We start from the raw sequence: 27,089 nt of genomic DNA on the forward strand, positions 1-27,089 counted from the left end.
GGTTTTTTTTTTTTTTTTTGCACCCCTATGTAGGAGTTTTTAAAACAAACCACTAACATTTGTTTCAAGAGTTTTTGACCAACCCTGAGTTAACTTCAAATTTCTTTTCATCCTAAAAAATGGTATTTTTATGAATGAAATAATATATTTCTGCCAACACAGCACTGATCAAAAAGCACTTTAATAAATTGGTTTTAGTTTTCACCCTTTCCAACTTACTCTAAATAAAAAATAAGTGTAAAACACAAATAAGATTAGTCTTCCCAACTTTGGTATGTATAAATAAAAATGACAATTTTTAGATAAAATACTTAGTTCTATAAGAGAAATTATATCAGCCAGAAAACACGTTAGCCAATCCCTCCCTACTTATAGTCACACAAAACAGACTTCCAAAGAAAACTGACCAGTGAGATGGTTACGTTTGTGCTCTCAGCTATAAAGAATTAAATTTAAAATGCATTCACTCTTCCATCTTCTGATGAAAGATAACCTATTCTCAGGAACAGTGTGAGCACTGTTATGGTAGTCTAACTCTTAAGTGGAAATACGAGCTGAGATACAGTTTACTGTAATAACGTAGCTAAGAAACCTTTGAAAATTAGCCAAGGATCAAAGTATTTACGTAAGTTCAAGATCTTATCTTAGGATGAAAGGTAACACGCGTCCTTAACATACTTTTAAAAGAACATTGAAATTAAACCTTTCAGTCACAACCAGTCAAAACTTTAATTCAGAATGTTTCTTAAATATCAAATTTCTCTTCACAGACGCTATGTCCATTTTCTTCATAATCTTCTCTTGTTACTACCATGTCTTCAAAATCGTCATTCTCGGATATCAATTTCCCACCTTCCCAGGCATAAGTAATAGGGCTACAAATAAAGTTGAAGTAAGTGAACCCAGATGATTTTACAGAACTGAAATGCCAGAAAACATCCATTAGTAACTAAAACGTGGCAATCTCTACCCAACCTGATTTAACAGAAAATCACTTAAAGTGTGAAAATAAGCATAAGCTTCATAGGAATAAGGTAAACTAAAAAAGAAAAGAACCTTGGTCACCAGTACATCTAAGTGTTCTTTTTTTCCCCTGTGCCCTGAATTTATAGACCCTCCACCTCCAATAAAAAAACAAGAATACAAAAGGTCAAAAATGCATAAAAGGAAAAACACTGTCATAACTGGATCTAAATTCTGTATGTGGCAAAGATATGTCATCTATTTTGCACAACAACCCATGAAACAACTATTCTAACTCTCATTTTACATATTTGGAAAATGAGATTCAGGGAGGTTAAGTGTGGGACTACAATTTAACCCAGAACTACTTTAGTCTGTGCTTTTGCTGCTACACTGTTACTTCTAATAAATGAAACACTTACATGATAGGACATGGTAAGCAAAGCTGGAACACATAAAACATTTAGTTTGGCTTATCTTCAACCAAGGTTATACTTTGTGTTATGATGCAATTCTATTTCTACTGTTCCTCTCCCCCAAATCAGTTTAAAATCTCAAAAATGATGAAAAGTTAATAAATGTTTTTCGTATTCATTGTATTTCCTAACCTTTAAATATATATTTAGCTACATACATATAACATACATACATATATAAAACAGATGTACGATAGAGATTTGATGAATAAAAACTATTTCTGTGGATCCCTTGGCCTATAATATATGCATGACTTGCATTTCAAATGCAGGATAAAAAGCGCGTGGGGGGTAAAAACAAAACAAAACAAAAAAAAAGTGTGGGGAATAAAGAAACATGGTAGAAAAAATAATAATAAAATAAACACACAGGATAAAAATCCAGTATGCTTCACATTCTATAAAGTATATGAACATTAATGCGATAAAAATCATTCCAATACCCAACAACTGTTTATTCTTTAATCTGATAGCTATAAATTAAGTGAGGAGATGAAGGCCTTTATTCACTGCTATTGCTTTAGAAAAATTCTACTTTACTTTAAAACAAAACTCTAAAATAAGAGTCAGGTATACTAGGGGCGCCTGGGTGGCTCAGTCAGTTAAGAGTCTGACTCTTGATTTTGGCTCAGGTCATGATCTCAGAGTCATGGGATCAAGCCCTGGGTCAGGCTCTGTGCTGGCTGTGGAGTCTGTTTAAGATTCTCCCTCTCTCTCTGCCTCTCCCCCCAACCTCTCCTTGCTCTCTCTTAAAAAAAGTCAGGTATATGGGGTATTATTTGCAACTCTGCCACTTAAGACTGGGACAGCAGTGAGAAAGTGTTATTTAGACATATATTTGGTAAGAGACATGTATTTGTTCCCAACTCAAGATAAAGAGAACTAAGTTTTAGCCTGGTCACTGCTATTAACTTACTATAAGGCCTTTGCCAAGTCATGAGCCCTTGTTTCTATATTTACAAACTAAAAACGTTGAACAGAATGTGGCCCCACTAAGCTCCTTCCCAAGGAACAACATTCAGTATCTTCGCATCAAGCTGCCATAGCCCACTGAAATGTCAAGTTTATTATTTTAACTTTTGAGAAAGGGAAAATGAGGATTCCAAAGGTGAAATAAACCTGCTAGAACCAGACTTTAAGCTCAAGTCTACCTATTGACTGTTTTATCTACAAAATGATTTGTATGTTTTATTTCTATCGCAGCCAACACTTACTTTTCAGGCAGCACAACTGAAACATCGTAATCTGTTGGAGTGAGACATCGAACTTCTGAGTAAACCCGATCTCTAAATCCTGGGAAAAGGGAATTTCCTCCTGTTAAAACAATGTTCTTAAAAAAATGCGGCTGCATTTCTTTAAGAGGGGGGAAAAAAAAAGAAGAAAAGGCATCAGAAAACCTGTCTCCTTATCTTTCCAGAAAGACAGATATGAGGGCTTAGGCAAGAGCAAACAGTTACAGTTACTGGTTGGGAAACTATATAATTTTTTAATAACCATAAAAATTATTTAAAATTTATAAGATTTTATAATGAAGTTAAACTTTACACAAATTGACCCATTAAACAGAGTGAAATATGACCTCATATATCTTTAAAAGAAAGACTAACGTGAAGAGGCTGAACTACTGACTACTTGTATCCATATGTAAGCTAATACATAAATGAGTAACATTCCAGCAGCAGACGTTTAGTAATTATATTTGTCCTTCCCTAAAATGGAGGAGGTCTTTATGTAGGCTGCGACTGTGAGCTAGGGTAAGGCTAAAAAGGAGGGCCTTCAAGGCATTTTAACTTGGAAGCCCAAACTTCCATGTTATCTGAGACAGACCTATTTATTGTACAACATTTACATTTGATAGTGAAAAATACTCATGATCCATAATAAAGGATCTTATGTTCTATAGTCATTAAAGTTGCATGATCACAAACCTTATTAGGTGCCATATGGTTAGCTGGAGTTAAAAGCCACCATGGGGAAATCTATGAGGAATTAATAAATAATGGGCACCACACCTATGGCTTCCATTCACAATAGAGGCACAGGGTTCCCTTATACTGACACTGAGTCTCATGACATTAAAGCAGTGTAGTGTAAAATGCTGTATAACACTACCTTCAACTTTATATAAAACGTGAAATTGAGACATTAATATGAAAACAGCTGTGAAATAACTACATTAAGGTGATGGCATTACGTGATTTTTTCTTTTTCTTTTTTTTTTAAAAGGGAGGAAAGGACATTAAAGGAGCTAGATTTTCTCCAAAGCCTGGACTGTTCCTTATGAACTGGGAACACACTTTCAAGATATAAAAGTCCTCTTTAAAACTCTAGAAAATTATTTAGGTGAATTCTGCTTCAGGAAAACCCACACATCACTGGGAAGCACCATACTTCAGCTTTATTAAAATTAACTTCCTGTATATTAGTCCAAATAAAACTGAAAGGACAAACCAGTCCCATCAATAGCTAAAAACCATCACTTTGTTAAATTGTAAATTTCTGTTCTGTGTAAATCTGAGTTAAATTAAAACTTTTCTAAAACAGGTACAGCACTTTAATAGTCATGAAGAGATTAATTTCTTCAAGTTTAAGCAGACCATAACTTTTCCTGTATCAAATTTCTAATCTAGGACTAATAAAGAATTATTCAAGTGCATTATGGGATCTGGAAATCTCTGCAAATAAAAACAGGTTTGCCACTTGCCCGAAATTACTTAGAAACCTCAGATGATTTCTCTATAGTTCACAGAGCGTCTGATTTTTTTTAGAAATATCATTACCATTCAATACTTTAGTTATGTACCTTCAGGTAAGTTCTGAATTGAATAGACAATAGCTTCTGGAATACCCATTTCTTGAATGCCTATATCAGAAGGATTAAACAGTATTTCTGGAACAGCAAATCTCTCATTGGCCAGACGAAGAATTTGTTCCCCAGATTTATATTTTCCACTTAACACCATCTCCTCCCGTGGCTTAAAGAAAAATAAGATAAAAAAGTTTAAGCTACATTATCTAGTCCATATGACTAAGAACATTTAGTAACATGTTATTACTAATACAATAACCATGTTCTTGGAAGTTTCAGGATTCTCAAAAGTTAGAAAAATGCAGCCCCTCTCTGTTACCTAAACCACACAAATAAATAATTGCTCACTCTAAATGTAGCTATTCCCCCAAAGATGATCTCGCCTTACTCCTTTTTTTTTTCAAGATTTTTATTTATTTATTTATTTGACAGAGAGAAAGAGAGAGAGCACAAGCAGGGGGAGGCGCAGGCAGAGGGAGAGGGAGAAGCAGGCTCCCCGCAGAGCAGGGGGAGTCCGATGTGGGACTCGATCCCAGGACCCCAGGATCATGACCTGAGCCGAAGGCAGTAGCTTAACCAACTGAGCCACCCAGGCGCCCTGGCCTTATTCCTTACATTTTAAAACAGAAAGAAAGAAAAGAAGAGAGAGGGGACTTCTTAACCTGCCTATAATAACAGACTGACTTCAGTTCCTGGAGAACAAAGAACATACTCTAAAAAACATGTAGTGTGTCTTACGTTTTTATCACTACTACCTACTTTCACTCTCCCATGTATGCATGTATGTATGTACGTATGTATTTTTAAGTAAGCTCTACGCCCAACATGAGGCTTCAACTCATGACCCCGAGATCAAAAGCTGCATACTTTACAGACTGAGCTAGCCAGGCACCCCCACTCTCCTGTTCTAGATGTTTATTGGACGTTGTGGATGTATTCTATCAAGATTTCCCCTTTCCCAGGCAACCCCCTGAAGTCCCCTCCCTTCTTGGGAGCTCTGTACTATCACTTTGCTATCACTCAATAAACCTTGCTTTGCTGCCCCCCCAAAAAAAGATTTCCCCTTTCCCTTGCACAAAAAACCCTAAATATTTAAATTCATGTATTCAATCTTCGATTTAAAAATCTATGGACTTCATCAATGAAATTTTTTTGTTATTTATTTTCCACTGAGCTATGTTCCTGAAGGGGCCAGAAAAAATCACCTTCCATAACATTCTACATCATTAAAATAATGGTCCTTCCAATTTTACTAAAAATCATCAGCTCTTCTAGATTCACTTATAGACATTCGTGTGCAATTATATCTGCAATTTTCCTCCAAAACAGGGCATAACCCAATCTTTTATATAAGTAAAAAATACTTAAAACATATAAAAATATTAATAATTACTAAAGAGTAACGTATTTAAACAATATTATAGATCCCTTAATATAATCAGTCATCTGTTCTCTGTTCAGATTTCTGCTTCCTCAAAAAGGCTTTTTCTGACTTCCAAATAAAAGGTCCTTCCATTAGTCTCCACTATCGTTCTATATTATCCTTCATAGTTTATATTATTCACCATCATATACCTACTACCTAGCCCATAATGAGTATTCAATAAATTCTTAAACAACAGCATGCAAGTCAACAATGTGCCATTCATTGTATTAGGCATTTTATATACATTATCCCATTGAACTCTCACATAACCCCATGAGGTAGGCACATTTTCCTTTTATCAATGATGTAATTGGGTTTGGCAAGGTTACATGATTCGATCAAGATCATTCATCTAATAACCAAAAGCACATACAATATATTCCTTCCACTACATTGCCTCTCTTAACCTGGATATAATTCTGAATTCTATCATTTGGAATTTGGAAATTCCAAGTTCGAAACATTATTCTTAAATAAGAATATCCAAAAATTACACAATTTTCACAATACTTTAGAAAGAGAAAGGAAAACTCGAATCACTTTTAACCCAATAAACTACTGTTAAAGTAGCAAAGAGGAAAGCATCGTCTCAGAGTATTCTTCCTTCTTGGGCAGAAAGGAAAGTATCTCCTATAAATTTATAAATTCACTTAAAAGTGACACTGACTTGAGTTTAAAGGATATAACTCACTTTGTCAACACTTGAAATAAGCTGAAACAGACACAGACCTGGGAGAAATTCAGTTGACAAAACACTAGTGAGTATGTAGTCCATTACCCAGATTTTACAGAAGAGGATCATGTGATTGTCCCAGGCTCAGATATCTAAACTAGTGGAAAGAGCCAGAACTAGATATCCTTGTTGAATGTTGGCTCTAAAACCATTAATCATCAGTATGTAATATGGAACTACAAGTAGTTACTGTTTTAAGAATACAACTCCGAAAAAGATTTTTTTAGACATAGACAAAAGAAGGAATTTATAAGGGTTGCTTTGAGTTGCTATTTTAGTCAATGTAGGCCATGATTACTACACAGCCTCATAAATTTTGTTCTGAAAATGTAAAAGAAATGAGCAGTTTAAATTACAATGGCTCTGCAGAAACTGTTACTGTAATCATTAATCATGAGCCAGATTTTCTCAATTTAAGTCCATCAAGTACATTACATTTCAGGAGGCATCCCCTTTCTGATAAGAGATAAAACTGGAATTTGTGTCAGCTGTAATCAGTAACAATATTACATAGCTTATTATTGTTATTGTTACTATCATAAGTACTAGAAAAGGAAGATTGTACCTTTTCCCAGTTATTCAAAAATATTCTTGAATAAACTATCAAAGTCCAAGTTTTAACAATATCCTAAGTATAAGGGCTTTCAAATAATCATAATTTTTTTTCATTTTATGTAGTTATTGCTTTCCTAATTTCATAAACATATATCAACTTTCATCAAAGTTGTCGCATATCAGGTAACAATGAAGTTAACTAAGTACTAAATACAAAATATCATTTCTTTTTTTACTCTCCTGAAAATAACACATTTTAGGATTAATCCTAACATATACTAAACAAAATTGTTTCTAAATCTTAAAATTATTAAGATATACACATGATTTTTTTTGTTTGTACTTTTTGGTTATTTTTTGGTCTTTTCTTTTTCAATATACACATGGTTTAACATGTACAGGTGGCTCTTGAACATGGGTTTGAACTACATGGGTCCACTTACATGGGAGATTTTTTTACAATATGGTACTGTAAATGTATTTTCTTTTTCTTATGACTTTCTTAACATTTTTTCTCTAGTTTACTTTATTGCAAGAATATAGTATATAATGCATATAACACACAAAATATGTGTTAATCAACTTTATGTTATCAGTAAGGCTTCCAGTCATCAGTAGGCTAGTGGTAGTTAAGTTTTTTTGGGGGGGGGAAGGGAATGTCAAGGTATTCACAGGTTTTCAACTGCATGGGGGAGGGGGATGTCGGTTGGCACCCCTAACCCCCACATTGTTCAAGGGTCAACTATACTGTGAAAAAATTATAAATTTTAACATTAATTGAAAGTGAAGATTAAACTATTATTTTTGAAATAAAAATTCAATGTAACATTCCATCATCTGGCAAAAGTCCAGGCCAACTGACTCTGTCCACTCAATTGATAACAAGGAGTCTACACTGAGTTAAAGAAGCTTAGCCTATAACCAGATACTGATCACAAAGCCAAAGGCCAATAAAAGAGCTGCAAACAATATTATGTGGCTTCTGCCTTATTTTCTCCAAAGATGAGTAGTAAAACAATGGTCACTTGGAGAAATAACCACATCCCTATTGGCTCACTATGTAAGGTATGGGTTTGAGAAAACAGGGCTTATAATCTGGCAAGGAGAAAACTGGCTACGTTTAGTCTAGTAAATTGATAGGTGTCATTTGCAGGGCAGGAGAGAATTACATTAAAACAAATTTTTCCCCCCCAAAATTTTTTTTTCCAGACTTAGCTGACAGTGCAATCATCTGGAAGAGATTTTTAAGATTAAGTTTTCAAACACGGATTTCCAGGGACAGGAACTGAGAACATAGATACAGATTACTTTTCAAATGCCCTGGGTGATTCCAATGATCAGTCAAGTTTGGAGAAATTGGGAATCACTGAGACTTTACTCAGGGCCCATCCCTGTGAAATACAGATTACTTTACCACCATTAATTCTAGAAAATGCTGTAAATTATCCGTAAAGTATTTTCTATAACTGGAGTGTTTTAATGAGCAATAATATACAAAGATGGTGTTATCTATATATTTGCAGTTTTCGTTGTCCACAGGAAAAAATACACTTTCGATATCCTAAAGTGTGAGCTTCCAGTTCATGAAAAAGCAACCTGATCTCATAATCTGTCCCAACTCCCACTTTGGGAAGCCAACCTAGGTCCTTCCATAAGTATCTGTCTCTAAGAACATTACAAAGTGATTTCAATTTTATGAGGCCTCCTCAGAATTCTGATTTGTATTTCACCTCAATAATATGTTCAAAAAAATTTTTTTTAATTTCAGGCATATAAGGAAGTATAATTAAAATAAGCACAAAATTAAAGAAGTATAAAGCCCATATATCCATCTAGTTTGATACAACTTTATAAATTAACACTCCCCTTTTTAATTTGGTGTTATCACTTACATACAGTTTTATACTTCTACTTCATACTTACGTATTTCTAAGCAACATAAATTACTCCACACAGCCTGAAAATATACAGATCTTCCTAAAACTTGCTTAAAGACATTATCATATCTTTGATGTTTTATACAGAAACATGTTTTTGAGCTGTACACTTGATTATCATGTAGCTCCACTTCATTTTCACTACTGCTTATTTTATAAAACGAATATATTAAAATTTATTTATTTTCCTCCATTAGTGGATATTTGGGCTCTTCTCAATTTTTCACTCTTTTAAAGTATACTGCAATGAATGGTATCATACACATTTCCTTACGGAAACATGCTTACATTTCTGACCAAAGATTTTTAACTTCCCAACAGTCCTCCATCAAGCCCGCTAAAAGGGCAACCTTTACATTTACCGAAACAGAACTGATAGTTTACCTGAGCTGTTTAAGGAAAGGGGAAATTATTTTGACATCCAAGATAAACTGCTTCTCAACACTTTCAAAGTGCAACAGATTTTGCCCTTTTCAACTACAACCTGATCATATCAGACCAAACAAGTAAAATTCAGCCATGTCGGCTATATCAATAACTTTCACAACTGGCAAATAACCAACTTCTAACTGGATTTAAACTAATTCTTAAGAAAATAGAAAAGGGTTAACCAGAATATAAATAACGATACTATCTATCTCCGGATTTTTCCCATTTGCTATCATTCAGCTGACGGTTCTTTCTCTAAATAACTTTAAATGAGATATTTATTAATCATTTGTACACTTATGTCTACAGAAACAAACAGTCAGCAGAAGACCAGTTATCAACAACTCTGTAAGACTCTACCAAATCCAGCTAGATGTTTTTCAAATCTGACTGAGGTGGTCACGTCAAGCAATGTCATTGAGGATTTGAAAAATTACCTTACAAAAGCCCTTTTTAATTGTACTGAAGTCAGGCAAAACATAGTCTATCATTACTGTATTTTCTTCTCCTTTCAACCTAGAAAACAAAATAGGGACTTGTGAAAAAATTAACTACGTATAACATTACCCAAGAATCAACTTTCTAATTCTTAGATTACTATTATACATACTTTGCAATATCCATATCTCTATAAAAATCCTGAGACACATAGCACACATCTTCTTTCACTTGATTAATCACATGTGTTTCATCCATAACATGTAGCTGCCTAAACAGAAATAAAAACTGTAAAATTTGAAATGGAAAAATTAAGTATAATTTACAATTACTTAAAATATTTTTTCTGGAATTAAATCTTTGGGTAACTGATTTTTTTTAAATATTAAATTTTTGAATGTGTAAAATATTTACAACTTTATAGAATAATCATACTTCCATTATATTTAATCTCCACATTATCCCTCTGAGGGCAAATATTAGTCCAGTTTGCAGAAAGAAACTGAAAACAAAGGCTTTAAATTAGGTAACATCTATTAGAGAGCAAACTTTTTCCTCCTTCAACCATTCTGAATAAAATCTTGCTAAAATGACTTAACCCTCTGCACTTTCTTTTCTGATCAGAGTAGTGAGTTAGCATGCAGTACCTAACACAGTAGATGTTTAATAAATATTTGATGAGTGAACCCAAGAAACACAGGCTTAATGAAGAAAACAAAGATGCTTTTAAAAACAAACCTGAAGACAAAAACAAATGGAAAGATATTCCATGCTCATGGCTTAGAACAATTAATGTTTTTAAAATGTCCATACTACCCAAAGCAATCTACAGATTCAATGTAATCCCTATCAAAATGCCAATAGTATATTTCAGAGAACTAGGACAGATAATCCTAAAATTCACATGCAGCAACAAAAGATTCTGAATAGCCAAAGCAATCTTGAAAAAGAACAAAGCTGGAGGTATCATAATCCCAGATTTTAAGATTACTAAAAAGCTACAGTAATCAAAACAGTATGGTACTGGCAGAAAAATAGACACATAGATTAATGAAACAGCACAGAGGCCAGAAATAAATCCAGGCTTATAATAATCTATGGCAAAGGAGCAAGAATATATAACAGGGAAAAGAAAGTCTCTTCAATAAAGGGTGCTGGGAAAACTCACTCCGTACATAAAAACAAACTGAAAAATGGATTAAAGACCTAAATGTGAGATCTGAAACCATAAAACTCCTTAAAGAAAACATAAGCAGTAATCTTTTGGACACTGACTTTAGCAACATTTTTATAAATATGTGTCCTCACATAAAGGAAATGAAAGCGAAAATAAACTATTGGGAGTACACTGAAATAAAAGTCTTTCACACAGTGAAGGAAACCATTAACAAAATGAAAAGACAACCTACTGAATGGGAGAAGATATTTTGGATATCTTGGATATATTTGGATATATTGGAAATGATCTACCTGTAAGGAGTTAATATTCAAAATACATAAAGAAATTTTAGAACCCAACACCAAAAAAACAAATAATCTGATTAAAATGGGCAGAGCACCTGAATAGACATTTTACCAAAGACAACATAGAGATGGCCAGCAGACCCCTGAAAAGATCTCAACATCACTATTATCAGGGAAATGCAAATCAAAACAATGAGATATCACCTCACATCTGTCAGAATGGCTAGAATCAAAAAGAGAAGAAGTTACAAGTGTTGACAACAACATAGAAAAAGAGAAACTCATGCATTGTTGGTGGGAATGCAAACTGGTGTAATCACTGTGGAAAACAGTATGGAGGTTCCTCAAAAAAACTGAAAATAGGGGCGCCTGGGTGGCACAGCAGTTAAGCATCTGCTTTCGGCTCAGGGCGTGATCCCGGCGTTCTGGGATCGAGCCCCACATCAGGCTCCTCCGCTAGGAGCCTGCTTCTTCCTCTCCCACTCCCCCTGCTTGTGTTCCCTCTCTCGCTGGCTGTCTCTATCTCTGTCGAATAAATAAATAAAATCTTAAAAAAAAAAACAAAATAGAAATATCATATCATCCAGTAAAAAATTCCACTATCGGGTATTACCCAAAGAAAACAAAAACACTAATTTGAAAAAAATATATGCACCCCTGTTTATTGCAGCATTATTTATCACAGCCAAAATATGGAAGCAACTCAAGTGTCCAATGATAGGTAAATGAATAAAGAAAATGTGATATGTATACACACACACACATACACACACTGGAATATTAAGCAGCCATAAAAAGAATGAGATCTTACCATTTGTGATAACATGGATGAACACAAAAGGTTTTACACAAAATGAATAAGTCAGAGAAAGACAAATACCATACAATTTCACTTATATGTGGAATCTAAAGAACAAAACAAACCAAAAACAGACCCATACATACAGAGAACTGGTGGTTGCCGGAGGAGACGGGGAGGGGGGTGGGCAAAATAGGTGAAGGGGAGCGGGAGGTACAGGCTTCCAGTTACAGAATGAATAAGTCACAGGGATGAGAGGTACAGCATAGGGAATATAGTCTACGTACTGTCATAGCATTCTATGGTGACAGATGGTAGTTACATTTATAGCAAGCACAGGAGTTGTCAAATTCCTATGTTGTACACCTGAAACTAATGTAACATTGTGTCAACTATACTAAAATAGAAAACATACAAAAAAAAGATGTAACAAAAATGTGAAGTTATTTCCTTTGAATATTTATCTCTACACATATGTACTACATACGCTTTCCGTTTTAGACTAAACATAATCTCCATTTTCTTATGCTATCGTTCTTTAAAAATACGGTTATTTACTGCCCCATAATATTTATTAGAGGGAACTATTAAAATGTATTTATTAATGTTCCTAGTGTTGGAAGTTTAGATCAGGGAGGAAAGATACTTGTATGTTTATAAACGTGGACTTTGGTTTTGTTGTGTTTTGGTTATTTTTAGGTAGGCTCTCTGCTCAACATGGGGCTTGAACTCATGAGCCCACGATCAAGAGTCACATGCTCTATCAACTGAGCCAGCCAGGTGCCCCAAAGACTTTGGCTGAATCACAACTTAGCAACCAAGTTACTTTACCTCTTTGGGACTCAATCTCTTCAATCTAAAAGGGTAATAATAGTAAGATCACCAACTTAACACATCTGTAAAAAGTAAATGATTCTAATTATACATGTAAAGTGTTTAGCACAGTCCTTATACTCAATAAGTAAAAAACATTATTATTGCTTCCTTTTGCTTTTTGTTATCTTCATATACACCATATTCTACCTTCTTTAAAATTCACTGTTGCACCAATGAGAAGAAAAGATAATTAAACTATGACACTTCTAAGGTACCAACAATGGGAAGATGCATCCCAACTAGACATGTGAGAAAAGCGTAACTCAAAATTGATGCAATATAGGTATTTTTATCTGTATCGCAGATTATCTCATTATTCATACTCTAGGACACAGAATTTGAAATACTGTTAGTATCTTGGTGTATTGCCAAATTGTTTACCAGAGAAGTTATTTCAAGTTATGCTCTGATCATTAGCAGCCAGCACCACAATCTGCAACATCTTTTTCTTTTTTTGGAATATCACCTTTTGAAAAAAATTCTATTAATTTGAATTGTAAAAGTTGTGGTATTTTAATTTGCATTTTTCTACTAGGAAGTGCCATGAAAAAGAGGAATTCTTATTTGTTAACTCATACAACCCAATCTCCTAAATAAATGCTCGATAAATATTTTAACTGAACTTGTAATTCCTACAGATGTTTAACATTTTTTATGTCTGAGAATTATCCATTTATATCCTTTGACTGTATGTAATTCTAATGATTATCTGTGCCACTGATCATTTGTTTTCTGAGAATCATCTAGTAGCCATTTTATACCAAGGTAGTGCTTTTCATTTTCTAATTTTTATTTATTTATTTATTTATTTTAAGGTAGTGCTTTTCTTAAGGATTGATAAGAGCCCTCAGTATATTAAGGATAACAACCCGGCATCAAACTTGTTTCAAGTTTATTTCTCAGGCTTACATTTATATTAGTTGTGTTTACCATCAGTGGTTTTCCAGACTAGAAGAGGACAAAGAGGGATTAGAGTGCTGGTAATATTCTGCCTGAGCTGTGTTCTGGTTACTTGGGTATATTCTGTTTTTAAAAATTCACTGAGTTGTACATTCAAGGTTTGTAAACTTTTCTATATGTGTTTTACCTTGATAAATTTTTCTTTTTAAGTTGTATGTCGGGGGCACCTGAGTGCCTCAGTTGGTTGAGCATCTGACTCGGTTTTGGCTCAGGTCATGATCTCAGGGTCGTGAGATCGAGCCTCACATTGGGCTCTGTGCTCAGCACAGAGTCTGCTTGAGATTCTCTGCCTCTCCCCACCGTTGCCACTCTCTCTCTCTCAAATAATAAAACAAATAAATAAAATCTTTTTTTTTAAAGATTTTTAAAATTTTTATTTGAGAGAGAGAAAGAGAATGAGCAGAGGGGAAAGGCAGAGGGAGAGGGAGAAGCAGGCTCCCTGCTCAGCAGGGAGACTGACATGGGGCTGTATCCTAGGATCCCGGGGGTCATGACCTGAGCCAAAGGCAGATTTAAACAACTGAGCCATCCAGGCATCCCTAAATAAATAAAATCTTAAAAAAAAAAAAGATGTAGGAAAATTATATCCTTTATTATTTCTTCTACTATTTTTATTCTTAACAACTCAATTAAATATTTTCTTGTTGTGGTTTTATTTTTATATTTAAGCCTTAAATGCATTTGGACCTTAGTGTATGAGGCAAAGGAAAATTCTTCTCTAAACAGCCAACTTTCCCTGTATCCTTTCCTGAATAATCAATAGTATATATTACTTTTTCCTTTTATAATGTTTGAGTCAGAATTAACTATTCAGTCTCTTTGATCTACCATTTAATTCTCATCTAAGTATCACAATTTAAAATGCTTTATCATCTACTAGAGAAAGCCTCCTTTCACTATTCTTTCCCATAACTATTTCTTTTTTTTAACTTTTTATTTTTATTTTTTTAGAGAGAGCGTGAGTGTGTGAGTGGTGGGGGGGAGGGGCAAAGGGAGAGGGAGACAGAGAATCTTAAGCAGTCTCCACACTCAGCACAGAGCCTGCCACAGGGCTCAACATGGGGCTTGATCTCAAGACCCCCGAGATCATGACCTGAGCTGAAATCAAGAGCCGGACACACTTAACTGTAACTGACTAAGCCACCTAGGCGCCCCTCCCAAAACTATTTCTAAATATTTTTGCCCAGTTGTTCTTTCCAAATTCATCTTCAACAGCCTTCCTTTTTAAAATTCACGAAATTTTTTTCAGTCAGCATGGAGGAATGATTTAATACACAAGCCCTGGACTCAAACTGCCTGGGTTCTGGTTAATGTCCTCATCTGTCTCAACTTTCTCTGCCCTTCAAATTTGCTGCTTCTAATCTGATGGGGATAGGGGAACTAAATATCTAAACCTTTTGAAACTGAGTCCAATTCTGTTTGGTTCTACAATGAATAACATTCATATAACCTTAACATGTATATGCTATTTATGAGTCCTCCATTTTTAGAATTAATGTTAAGCAAGGCAAGAAGACTTAACTACAGTAAAAAATCACACATAAATGTTATCTTAATAATTAAGAAGAAATGATATAGCATTATGTTTAATGAAAAAAGTCACTGTCTAAAGGTTACACACTATAGGATTCTGTTTCTTGAAATAACGAAACTATAGAAGTGGAAAACAAATTAGAGATTGCTAGGGGAGAGGGACACGGTAGGGAAGCAAATACAAACGGGTAGCACAAAGGAGATCCTTGGGAGTGATGGAAGAGTTCTACATCTTGACTGTGGTGATGTTTACATGAAGCTATACATGGGATAAAGTCGCACAGAAATACACACAAATGCATGTAAAAAATGGTGAAAACTGGAAACAATATTGTACTAGTGTCAATTTTATCATTTTGATACTGTAGTAGTTATATAAGATGTTACTAAGGTCACACAAGGCTCTCTGTACTATTCTACAACTTCCTGAGTCTGTAATTATTTCAAAATAAAAGTTTACAAATGTGCTACAGCTGGGTAGATTGGATAAGGGGAGTGGGTCTCTCCTGGGAGTAATGAAAATGTTCTAAAAATGTTCTAATACATTAAAAACCATTGAAAATGTATACTTTAAATGGGTGAATTGTGTGGATATTTATTATCTCTCAATAAAGTTGTTTAAAAAATAATGGTATATCTGACAGAAGAAGGAAAACGTGGGAGGAAAGGAGGAAGGAAATGCAGATTCACTTATTTTCTCATATGACATAGAGGGGAGGTAAGAGATATTGACGGTGTCATACCAGCCAAAGTTAATGTAGTGAGAAATTGAAATTTAAGAATTCTATTTATAAAACAAAAAATCCCACTTAAGTTTTTAAACAAAATAAAATTAAAAATAATACCATAAATAAAATTTAGGAAAGGGAGAGGAGTTAGCATGCGGCTAAGTACACTAATTCCTCATCTTTGAATGATGGATAGTCAACTAATATTGGTTAATTCACAAATATCAATATATTATTAAGGCTCATAGAGACTAAAAATATAAAAGCTAAATACAGTTTAAAGACCATACTTTGCAACAGGACTAGAAGCTGGTTCTTGGAGAGAATCAATAAAATTGACAGACCACTGGCAAGACTTATCCAAAAGAAAAGAGAAAGGACCCAGATTATTAAAATTATGAATGAAAAAGGAGAGGTCACGACGAACACCATTGAAATTGGAAGGATTATTAGAAATTTTTATCAACAGCTATATGCCAATAAACTAAGCAATCTGGAAGAGATGGAATCCTTCCTGGAAACCTATAAACTACCAAGATTGAAACCGGAAGAAATTGATTTCTTAAACAGGCCAATTAATTATGAAGAAATTGAGTCAGTGATAAACAACCTTCCAAATAACAAAACTCCAGGCCCGGACGGTTTTCCTGGGGAATTCTACCAAACATTCAAAGAAGAAATAATACCTATTCTCCTAAAGCTTTTTCAAAAAATAGAAACAGAAGGAAAGCTACCAAACTCATTCTATGAGGCCAATATTACATTGATCCCCAAACCAGGCAAAGACCCCCTCAAAAAGGAGAATTACAGACCGATTTCCCTAATGAATATGGACGCCAAAATCCTCAACAAGATACTTGCTAATAGAATCCAACAGTTCATTAAAAGGATTATCCACCACGATCAAGTGGGATTCATACCTGGGATGCAAGCGTGGTTCAATATTCGCAAATCAATCAGCGTGATACATCATATCAACAAGAAAAGACTCAAGAACCATATGATCCTCTCAATCGATGCCGAAAAAGCATTTGACAAAATACAGCATCCTTTCCTGATTAAAACCCTTCAGAGTGTAGGAATAGAAGGTACATTTCTCAATCTCATAAAAGCCATCTATGAAAAGCCTACTGCAAATATTATTCTCAATGGGGAAAAGCTGGAAGCCTTTCCCTTAAGATCAGGAACACGACAAGGATGCCCACTCTCGCCACTATTATTCAACATAGTACTAGAAGTCCTTGCAACAGCAATCAGACAACAAAAAGGGATCAAAGGTATTCAAATCGGCAAAGAAGAAGTCAAAATGTCTCTCTTCGCAGACGACATGATACTCTATATGGAAAACCCAAAAGAAGCCACTCCCAAACTATTAGAAGTTATAGAGCAATTCAGTAACGTGGCGGGATACAAAATCAATGCTCAGAAATCAGTTGCATTTCTGTACACGAATAACGAGAACGAAGAAAGAGAAATCAGGGAATCCATCCCATTTACAATAGCACCAAAAACCATACGTTACCTTGGAATTAACTTAACCAGAGATGTAAAGGACCTTTATTCTAGAAACTATAAATCACTCTTAAAAGACATTGAGGAAGACATAAAAAGATGGAAAGATATTCCATGCTCATGGATCGGAAGAATTAACATAGTTAAAATGTCCATGCTACCCAGAGCAATCTACACTTTCAATGCTATCCCGATCAAAATACCGAGAACGTTTTTCAAAGAACTGGAACAAATAGTCCTTAAATTTGTATGGAACCAGAAAAGACCCCGAATCTCCAAGGAACTGTTGAAAAGGAAAAACAAAGCTGGGGGCATCACAATGCCGGATTTCGAGCTGTACTACAAAGCTGTGATCACAAAGACAGCATGGTACTGGCACAAAAACAGACACATAGACCAATGGAACAGAATAGAGAGCCCAGAAATGGACCCTCAGCTCTTTGGGCAACTAATATTTGATAAAGCAGGAAAAAACATCCGGTGGGAAAAAGACAGTCTCTTCAATAAATGGTGCTGGGAAAATTGGACAGCTACGTGCAAAAGAATGAAACTTGACCACTATCTCACACCATACACAAAAATAAACTCCAAATGGATGAAAGACCTCGATGTGAGACAGGAATCCATCAAAATTCTAGAGGAGAACATAGGCAGCAACCTCTACGACATCAGCCTAAGCAACCTTTTTCATGACACATCCCCAAAGGCAAAAGAAACAAAAGATAAAATGAATTTATGGGACTTCATCAAGATTAAAAGTTTCTGCACATCCAAGGAAACAGTCAGAAAAACTAAGAGGCAGCCCACGGAATGGGAGAATATATTTGCAAATGACACTACAGATAAAGGACTGGTATCCAAGATCTACAAAGAACTTCTCAAACTCAATACACGAGAAACAAATAAACAAATCAAAAAATGGGCAGAAGATATGAACAGACACTTTTCCAATGAAGACATACAAATGGCTAACAGACACATGAAAAAATGTTCAAAATCATTAGCCATCAAGGAAATTCAAATCAAAACCACACTGAGATACCACCTTACGCCAGTTAGAATGGCAAAAATAGACAAGGCAAGAAACAACAATTGTTGGAGAGGATGTGGAGAAAGGGGATCCCTCCTACATTGTTGGTGGGAATGCAAGTTGGTACAGCCACTCTGGAAAACCGTGTGGAGGTCCCTTAAAAAGTTAAAAATTGAGCTACCCTATGATCCAGCCATTGCACTACTGGGTGTTTACCCCAAAGATACAGACGTAGTGAAGAGAAGGGCCATATGCACCCCAATGTTCATAGCAGCAATGTCCACAATAGCTAAATCGTGGAAGGAGCCGAGATGCCCTTCAACAGATGACTGGATTAAGAAGTTGTGGTCCATATATACAATGGAATATTACTCAGCAATCAGAAAGAATGAGTTCTCAACATCTGCTACAACATGGACGGCACTGGAGGAGATAATGCTTAGTGAAATAAGTCAAGCAGAGAAAGACAACTATCATATGATTTCTCTCATCTATGGAACATAAGAACTAGAATGATCAGTAGGGGAAGAAAGGGATAAAGAAAGGGGGGGTAATCAGAAGGGGGAATGAAACATGAGAGACTATGGACTATGAGAAACAAACTGAGGGCTACAGAGGGGAGGGGGGTGGGGGAATGGGATAGACCGGTGATGGGTAGTAAGGAGGGCACATATTGCATGGTGCACTGGGTGTTATACACAACTAATGAATCATCGAGCCTTACATCGAAAACCGGGGATGTACTGTATGGTGACTAACATAATATAATAAAAAATCATTATTAATAATAAAAAAAAAAAAAAAAAAAAAAAAAATAAAGACCATACTTTGTGTGGAATGGAATTGACATGAGAGACAGAAAGGGGAAGTAGAGATTTATTTTCCTTTGAAACGCTTATTTCCTTAAATGCATTTTTAATTTGTTTTATAATGTGTAACATTTATAACTTCTTATAACTTCTAAAATTTTAAAATATTAAACTCCCTAGAATTTGGAAATATCCAAATTTTGATGGACACTAGCATTTTAAATGCTAGGAAGTTTTCTTTCTTCTTTTTTTTTTTAAAAAGATATTTACTTATTTGTTTCACAGAGCGAGAGAGAGAGAACACAAGCAGGCAGAGTGGCAGGCAGAGAGAGAGGGAGAAGCAGGCTCCCCGCTGAGCAGGGAGCCCGACGTGGGGCTTCATCCCAAGACCCTGAGATCATGACCCGAGCCGAAGGCAGATGCTTAACCGACTGAGCCACCCAGGTGCCCCAGCTTTTTTTTTTTTCTTTCTCTCTCTCTTATTAATGAGCTCTACACCCACTGTATGGCTTGGACTCATGACCCAGAAATCAAGAGCTGCATGCTCCACTGACTGAGCCAGCCAGGCGCCCCACTAGAAAGCTTTTCAATTTGAACATTATTTGTATTTATATATGTGATATAGTTTTCAAAGCAATAATACAAAATTGTCACCTGAAGTTACAATTAATGGTTAGAGAATAATTTTAAATTACTTTAAAAAATTCAGCAGCAGCAGCTGCCCCCCCCCCAGCACAAAAATTAAAGCTAAGTATTACCTGTAAGATATGATCTCCTTTAGATGATTGGTTAGGAGTTTTCCTCCCACATTTATCCTAAAAAGGGAGAATCAAATTTGGTTCAGTTTATCACACATTTCATTTGGTATTAACCTAAGAAAAACATGAAAATTGAATGCAACTCACCGAATAATTGCTTCTTTTTTCTTTTTACTTCTACAGTAAGGAACTATATGTGTAAAGGAATATCCACTATCTACAATGATACAGCATAACTCGGAAGGATTATCTCGAAAATACCTATGTGCACTGAGAGCACCTGCTATTTAGAAAAAGATTAAAGAAAAAAGTGCATTAAATAAAAATGTACTTAAAGCAATAAAGAAAGGCAACAAATTAAGGCAAACACAAAGACAAAAACTTTCCTTTATTTCTAAATGCTAATTTAAAATAATATTCATAATTGTCACAAGCCCTCTGCAGAATTTAAGCTAAAACATCACAGTTTTGTGGTAAATGTGATTAAAAAATTTTTGTCATCTATTTTTAAAGGTAAATATTCATGACTTAATTATTTTAACATCATAACTTAATTATGAGCATTTATTACACACTGGGCACTATTCTAAGAACTCCATGAGTATTTGTGTTTTAATCCTCACAATTCCATTTTATGGATGAAGAAACTAAAGCACAGAGAAGTTAAATAATATACCTAATGTCATACAATTAGAAAGTTACAGAGCCAAGATTCAAACCTGGGCAGTGTGATTCTAGAGTAAGGTTTCTCAACCTCAAAACTACTGGCATTTTGGGCCAGGTAATTCCTTGTTGTTGGAGGCTTTCCTGTTCATTTTAAGATGTTTGGCAGTATCTGTGTCCTCTACCCACTAGATGCCAATAGCACCCTCCCAGTTGTGACAACCAAAATGTCTCCAGACATTGCCAAATGTCCCCAAGGAGCAAAATCACCCTTGAAGAACACTGTTCTAGAGACTGTGCTCTTAACCATTATAGCATAATATCACTCACATAGACTTAAATTATCCAAGCTAAGTACTTTCATTGTACAGTCATGTAATATAATTCTAGCCTTTCATAAATTTACTTCCAGAGATATTTTCAGATTGTTTTCCCACATATTGGCAGGCTGAGCTATTAACATTATTTCAATCAATAATAATAATGATAGCAAACATATCAGTGGCAGAAAAGGTAACTACCCCAGAAACAATAATCTTTTAGAAATTAAAAATATGTGGCTAGTGGGGCACCTGGCAGGTTCAGTCAGTACAGCATGTGACTCCTGACCTCAGGGTTCTAAGTTTGAGCCCCATGCCACAAACAGAGATCACTTAAAAAAAAAAAAAAATGTGGCTAGTAACTTCATTAGGGAGAAAATACTGTATTAGTAAAAAGATGAAGTGAGGAAAGTCTGATTGGATAATCTCTAAGAGTCCATCTAATTTTTAAATTCCAAGTTTTATTTTCTTCAAATCTAAAAGAATGTCACCCCATTTTCTTGAATTTTAAGTGTTTCTCTTTACCCTATTCATATCTATATTCCCATTACTTAATTCCAATCAAAACTTTAACTCACCATTTACTCTTAAGACTGCTTGGAACTGATATTCTTCAAATAGGATTTCATTCATTGATTCTTGAATTGAAGTGAAGTTAAAGTATGGTTCTGTAATAATAATGTTGGTATCTAAAAAATCAACCTATGAGAGAAAAAAAATCCCACAAGTTTTATAATTTTGTAGTTATAAACACTTGTTTCACATATATAAACAAACGTATTAAATCTTCGCAATAATCCTAGAAGACAAGTCTTACTACTAACCCCATTTAATTGGCAAACTGAGGTACAAAAGAGTTGAGTAAGTTACCAAGGTTCATCTAACTAGTTAGGGACATAGCTAGGATTTAAGTCCAGAAGTCTGATTACAGAATTCATGCACTTTGTTTTTTATTAAATTATTTAATTTTACCTCTCTTAATGGCAGCATTAATAAAATGGTACTATCAAATTGTTTGAAGATCAGTATGCAAACAAAATGAACAATATAACTACAAGCATTAGATACTTTGTTTTCAAAGTTAAAAGGCCAGAAGCTTTAGCATATTTAATGTTTACATAATTCTCTCCCACACTCTTAAGAAGCATTAAAAACGAGTATTTGCTCACTATACCTAAAATTACACTACAGACATTAAAAGCACAAAATTCTCACATAATAGTCACAATTCAGGTATGTGGGCAAAAATATTTTATAGTGAAAATAAAAATGAGATAGTGAATTGGTCTAATAATAGTAGACATGTGAAAATCTTGAGTTTCATACAGACTCTCTTAACTGCAAATTCAACTTCTATTCATTTATACTTACTTAATATTTAAAAAATCAAAACTAAGAACAGTGTATTAGTGACTTAAATGTATACTAGAAACATAATCAAAAGTTAAAGCTAGACACCTCAATTACCTTCAACCCCAATCCCAGACTTATTCTCTAGAATCTGCCCTTGGTCTTTCCTCTCTACTGATACTGCCTTATCTCGCATGTGAAATAACGACACTGCCTTCGCAATGCCCTTTCTGCCCTGGTTCTCTTTTCATCCTGCTCTGTCTTCTGTACTGCTAGCATAATTATCAGCAAATATTTTTCTAATCAGAAATCTGATCATCCTCCCCAAATGTAGTTTTCACCACAGAAGTCTTCCCTTCTACGACTTGACATTGCCTATGAAATAATGTCCATACATTTGCAACCTCATCACTCCCTTCAATCCATCTTTTTTTTTTTTTTTAAGATTTTATTTATTTATTTGACAGAGAGAGAGATAGCCAGCGAAAGAGGGAACACAAGCAGGGGGACTGGGAGAGGAAGAAGCAGGCTCCCAGCAGAGGAGGGAGCTGGATGCGGGGCTTGATCCCAACACCCTGGGATCAGGCCCTGGGCCAAAGGCAGAGGCTTAACGACTGAGCCACCCAGGCGCTCCCCCCACCTTCAACCCATCTTACAGTGTATGCTGGTAAATGCTCAAGAACCAGATCTCTGAGGTGGGGCGGGGGGTGGGGGGAAGCCCTGATCTGTAGGGCTTACCACTTTCTGTGTTATAAATACTGTCATAATGGCTGATTTCCAGCTATCCTGAAGTCACCAAACTCTGAACACAGAGTTGGGAAGAGATGCACATAATTGGTTCTCATGAGCCAGTATGACCCAACTTTCAGCACGAGACTATTCAGTAAAAATTCTGAGTCTATTCATTTTCACACCATGCACTCTTCCCTACCAGATTTTAGCACAAGTAATCTCAAGTCTGTGTTACTATTCATATACATGCATATTTTGGCAGTATACATAATTTTTAAAAGTTAAAAATACGACTGATATAAATACACAGTGAACATGTGCAACAGATTTATTTAAGTCATATTAAGGCATAAGCTAGCTTTATATCCTATCATGTTGGTTCTTGCACTAACATGAGTTAATAATTCTTATTGCGGTAATTTTTCATTTGAGTAAGACATGGAAATAGAAATTTGAATACATACTCCAATTTGTTACCTGATACATTTCTTTTCCAAAAAGGTAATCCCAAACTTGTCTTTGAACATCCCAATTCACCAAATAGCCCTAAAAAAAATTCTTTCATAAATTATCACAAATATTTGAATAATTTTTAAAAATCATATTAATATATTCTAAACCATTAATTTTTCTTTATGGTTACTTACACTACTCAAACATCATTTAAGGAGATGCCCAACTCCATACTTACTTTTTTTTAATGTGTTCATCTCATTTAGCTTTAACATAAACAAGTAAAATTCAGTACCTACAATCAGTAACTAAGTCATGGCCATTTATTGCTAACAAGACAATTTAATTTCAATTTTTGGTTTTAATAAGATCTTATTTAAAATTTAAATACTTTTTCTTAGAGATCTAAAAATATTTCCATACATACAAAATCTTAATTATACATTTAAAAATTGTCTTTACATTTAGGTCTATATTGCTAGAAATGACATATAATTGAATTACCTTCTGAAAAGGAAGGATGTAAAAAAGTCCAGAAGGGTCCTTTATTTCATCTATCTGGTTAGCAGTAAAAGTTTTAAGACGTGCTGTTTTTGACCTGAACTGACAGTTAGGAATTACCCTATAAACAAAGAAATAATATAATTATTCCCTAAATACTCACTTCCAAAAAATACAATGACCTTAACTACCCCCGTCTGTGACAAAAAAATATCCACAACCAGTGGATTTTGTCTTCGAATAATAAAAAAATGTCTTTTTTTTAAGTTCTAATATGCACTAGACTCTACACTGGACCCTTTATCTTTCTCAAGTAACCCTTAAAAAAATCCTTCCAGGTGGGTATTGATCCTGCCACCACACAGATGACAGTCAGGGCTTAGGTAAAGTTCTTGGTCTTTCTGGCTTTAATGTGGAAATCTTTTTCTTTTCTTTTCTTTTCTTTTTTTTTTTTAAGATTTATTTGTTTATTTGAGAGAGAGTGCAAGCACACAGGAGAGGGAGAAGCAGACTCCCCACCCAGGAGGGGGAATCCCAGGACCCCAGGATCATGACCTGAGCTGAAGGCAGACACTTAACTGAATGAGCCACCCAGGCACCCTTTTAATGCGGAAATCTTAATATCATTCTGGTAAAAGATTTACAGGTTCAAAACTCTTGCCATTAAAACTAAGTCTCTAGGATGCCAAAGATTTTCGATTAGCAAGATGCTATAGGGTACACAAGTAGGAAGTAGTTTTAAATATGGTTGCTGCCCACCACAGGCTTACAGTCTGGTTAGGAAGATAAACTAGAGTCATCAGCAACCATACATGTATACGCATGTATGTGTGTGTGTGGAGGGAAGGAGGGGGGAGAGACGGAGGAGGGACGAACGGCGGGAGGGAGGGAGAGAGGAGGAGAGGGGGAGAGAGAGAGGGAAAGTATATTGGGATAATAGTGTAAAAATGTTTTGTTTCTGCTTATTTCATTTACTATGCTGTCATTTTCTCTCTGTTTAAATATTCTTTGAGGACATGATTTTTTTCTTTAAAGATTTATTTTAGAGAGAGTGCGCGAGAGAGTGCAGGGGCGAGGGGACTTAAGGTAGAGGGAAAGAGAGAATCTCAAGCCAACTCCCCTTTGAGCGCAGAGACCAACCGGACTCAATCCCTGACTCTGACATCATGACCTGAGCCGAAATCAAGAGTCTGATGCTCAAAGTACTGAGCCATCCAGGCGACGGGAGGACGTCATTTTTAAAAACTACACTGTAGTCAATCTTATGGTTATATCATAATTTTAGTCAATTTTCTATTCTTGAGTATTCGGCTTGCTTTCTTTCTTCCTTTTTTTTTTTTTTTTTTTACCATACACAATGTCTATAGTATAGAGCATCCTGTATTTACTCTTATCAAACACTTCTAACTTATTCCTTAGGTAACTGATAACAGACTTAACTGTGTCAAAGGATAAAAACAACGATACACATCGCCAAAACATTTTCCAGTAGACTAACAATTTACATTCCTGCGCGGTTTGTCCACTTTAAAAAAGAAAAAAAGGAAAGGAGGAAGCGGGGGAAATTCTCTGTAAACATTAGAGAAGAGCATCTTTTCTTCTCTCTATATACATATATAACTATATATTTTATGAATGCCATTGTAGTAATTTTGTTAAATCAACTCTATCAATCAGCCAAAGAGCACTACGAAGGGCATAGACACGAAGCCTTCGTCTCCAATCAGTACGACAACTGTTTTAAACTTTTTTGGGGTCACAGAACCCATTGAGGATCTGATGGAAGCCATAATTGCGCTCTCAAGAATATGCATATACACATAAATGTCCACGATGCCTGAGGGCTTATGAACGCTGTACGCATCCCTCCATCAGGAACCGCTTCTCTAGAAGCCTATTTTCCTGAGCTATTTCCTGTTACGAAAGGAAACGCACGTCCCACTTCCGGGGCCGCGTAGCCTAAATTAACACCAAAATACCAGTTCAAAGCATCCCAGTCGGTCAGCTCCAACCAGAACATCCTTCTGACGCAGGTTAGGGCCACGTAGGGGCATTTGCAGTTTACTGTGACACTGAGATGAACCGGAGTCTGTGAAACCACTACGCGTCTGTCTTGTCCTAAGAACCGAGAGAACACTTACGACACATTTTCATGGCTGTAACCGATTTTGGCATGGTAGGCTCCGTTATCCAGCACTAAAGTCGTCATTTTAACGTGAACCACACGGCCACCGCTTTCTTCTCCTGACACTTCGGCTCCCGCTTTTTCCGGTACTCTATGGTTTGCGTAGCGGAGCGCAAGGGCGCTTCCGGTCTCCCTTAGCAACTGAGGACGCCGGAAGCCGGAGACTGCGCTCCCTGCCTGCGGGTCAGGGAGTTGTGCAGTTCTCAGCCTAGCGGGTTTATTTACGTCAGGGCGAGATCCAACAAGGGTGGAAATGGCTCAGTGCTTTTTCGCCCATTGCACTGCGTATTTGTCCTCTACTTCGCATATTGACTCGCTCCTACAAGTTTCTTCTAATCCCTGTAGTGAACCTATAGCTTTGTACCTGTGTGTGTTCTCTAGTAGTATTGTTCAGTGACATTTCCTAAGGAATAAAGTGCAAAACCATACACAGCATGGAATTGGATATGAAGTCTCTTCAGCCTCATTCCCGACAATGCCCATTTGACTGTAGGGTCCAACCACCCTTCAATACAATCATGCTGTTCCGTCAACTGTCTTGCTTTTCTACTCATTCATATTCTTCCCCTGCCTACTTGTACTTCATAACACAGCTCCGTCGTTCCTATCTAAAAAGGTTTCTTGACATCTCACGCTACTCTGTCCTCTCT

The 27,089-nt window shown here is 35.6% G+C and overlaps 1 protein-coding gene across 3 annotated transcripts; it reads right to left on the bottom strand.

The window, feature by feature from the left end:
- Positions 1-26,545, bottom strand: ACTR6 (actin related protein 6). 3 transcript variants are annotated; one of them, XM_045779765.2, is made up of 11 exons: positions 26,396-26,545; positions 24,258-24,375; positions 23,778-23,846; positions 21,797-21,920; positions 20,383-20,515; positions 20,236-20,292; positions 9,939-10,037; positions 9,766-9,844; positions 4,243-4,414; positions 2,654-2,792; positions 1-875 (listed from the first exon to the last, which is right to left on the bottom strand). In XM_045779765.2, the coding sequence occupies exons 1-11, from the start codon at positions 26,461-26,463 to the stop codon at positions 746-748; spliced, it is 1,188 nt and encodes a 395-aa protein (XP_045635721.1). In that variant the 5' UTR covers positions 26,464-26,545; the 3' UTR covers positions 1-745. The 3 variants fall into 3 exon arrangements, with proteins under 3 accessions (XP_045635721.1, XP_045635720.1, XP_087724957.1); XM_045779764.2 differs by having other exon boundaries at positions 20,383-20,518; XM_087868831.1 differs by lacking the exon at positions 9,939-10,037 and having other exon boundaries at positions 20,383-20,518.
- Between the last annotated feature and the right edge of the window lie 544 nt (positions 26,546-27,089).

This window comes from Ursus americanus, chromosome 17 (assembly GCF_024610735.1).
Source record: "Ursus americanus isolate L20-20 chromosome 17, mUrsAme1.1.p, whole genome shotgun sequence".
Taxonomy (NCBI): Eukaryota; Metazoa; Chordata; class Mammalia; order Carnivora; family Ursidae; genus Ursus; species Ursus americanus.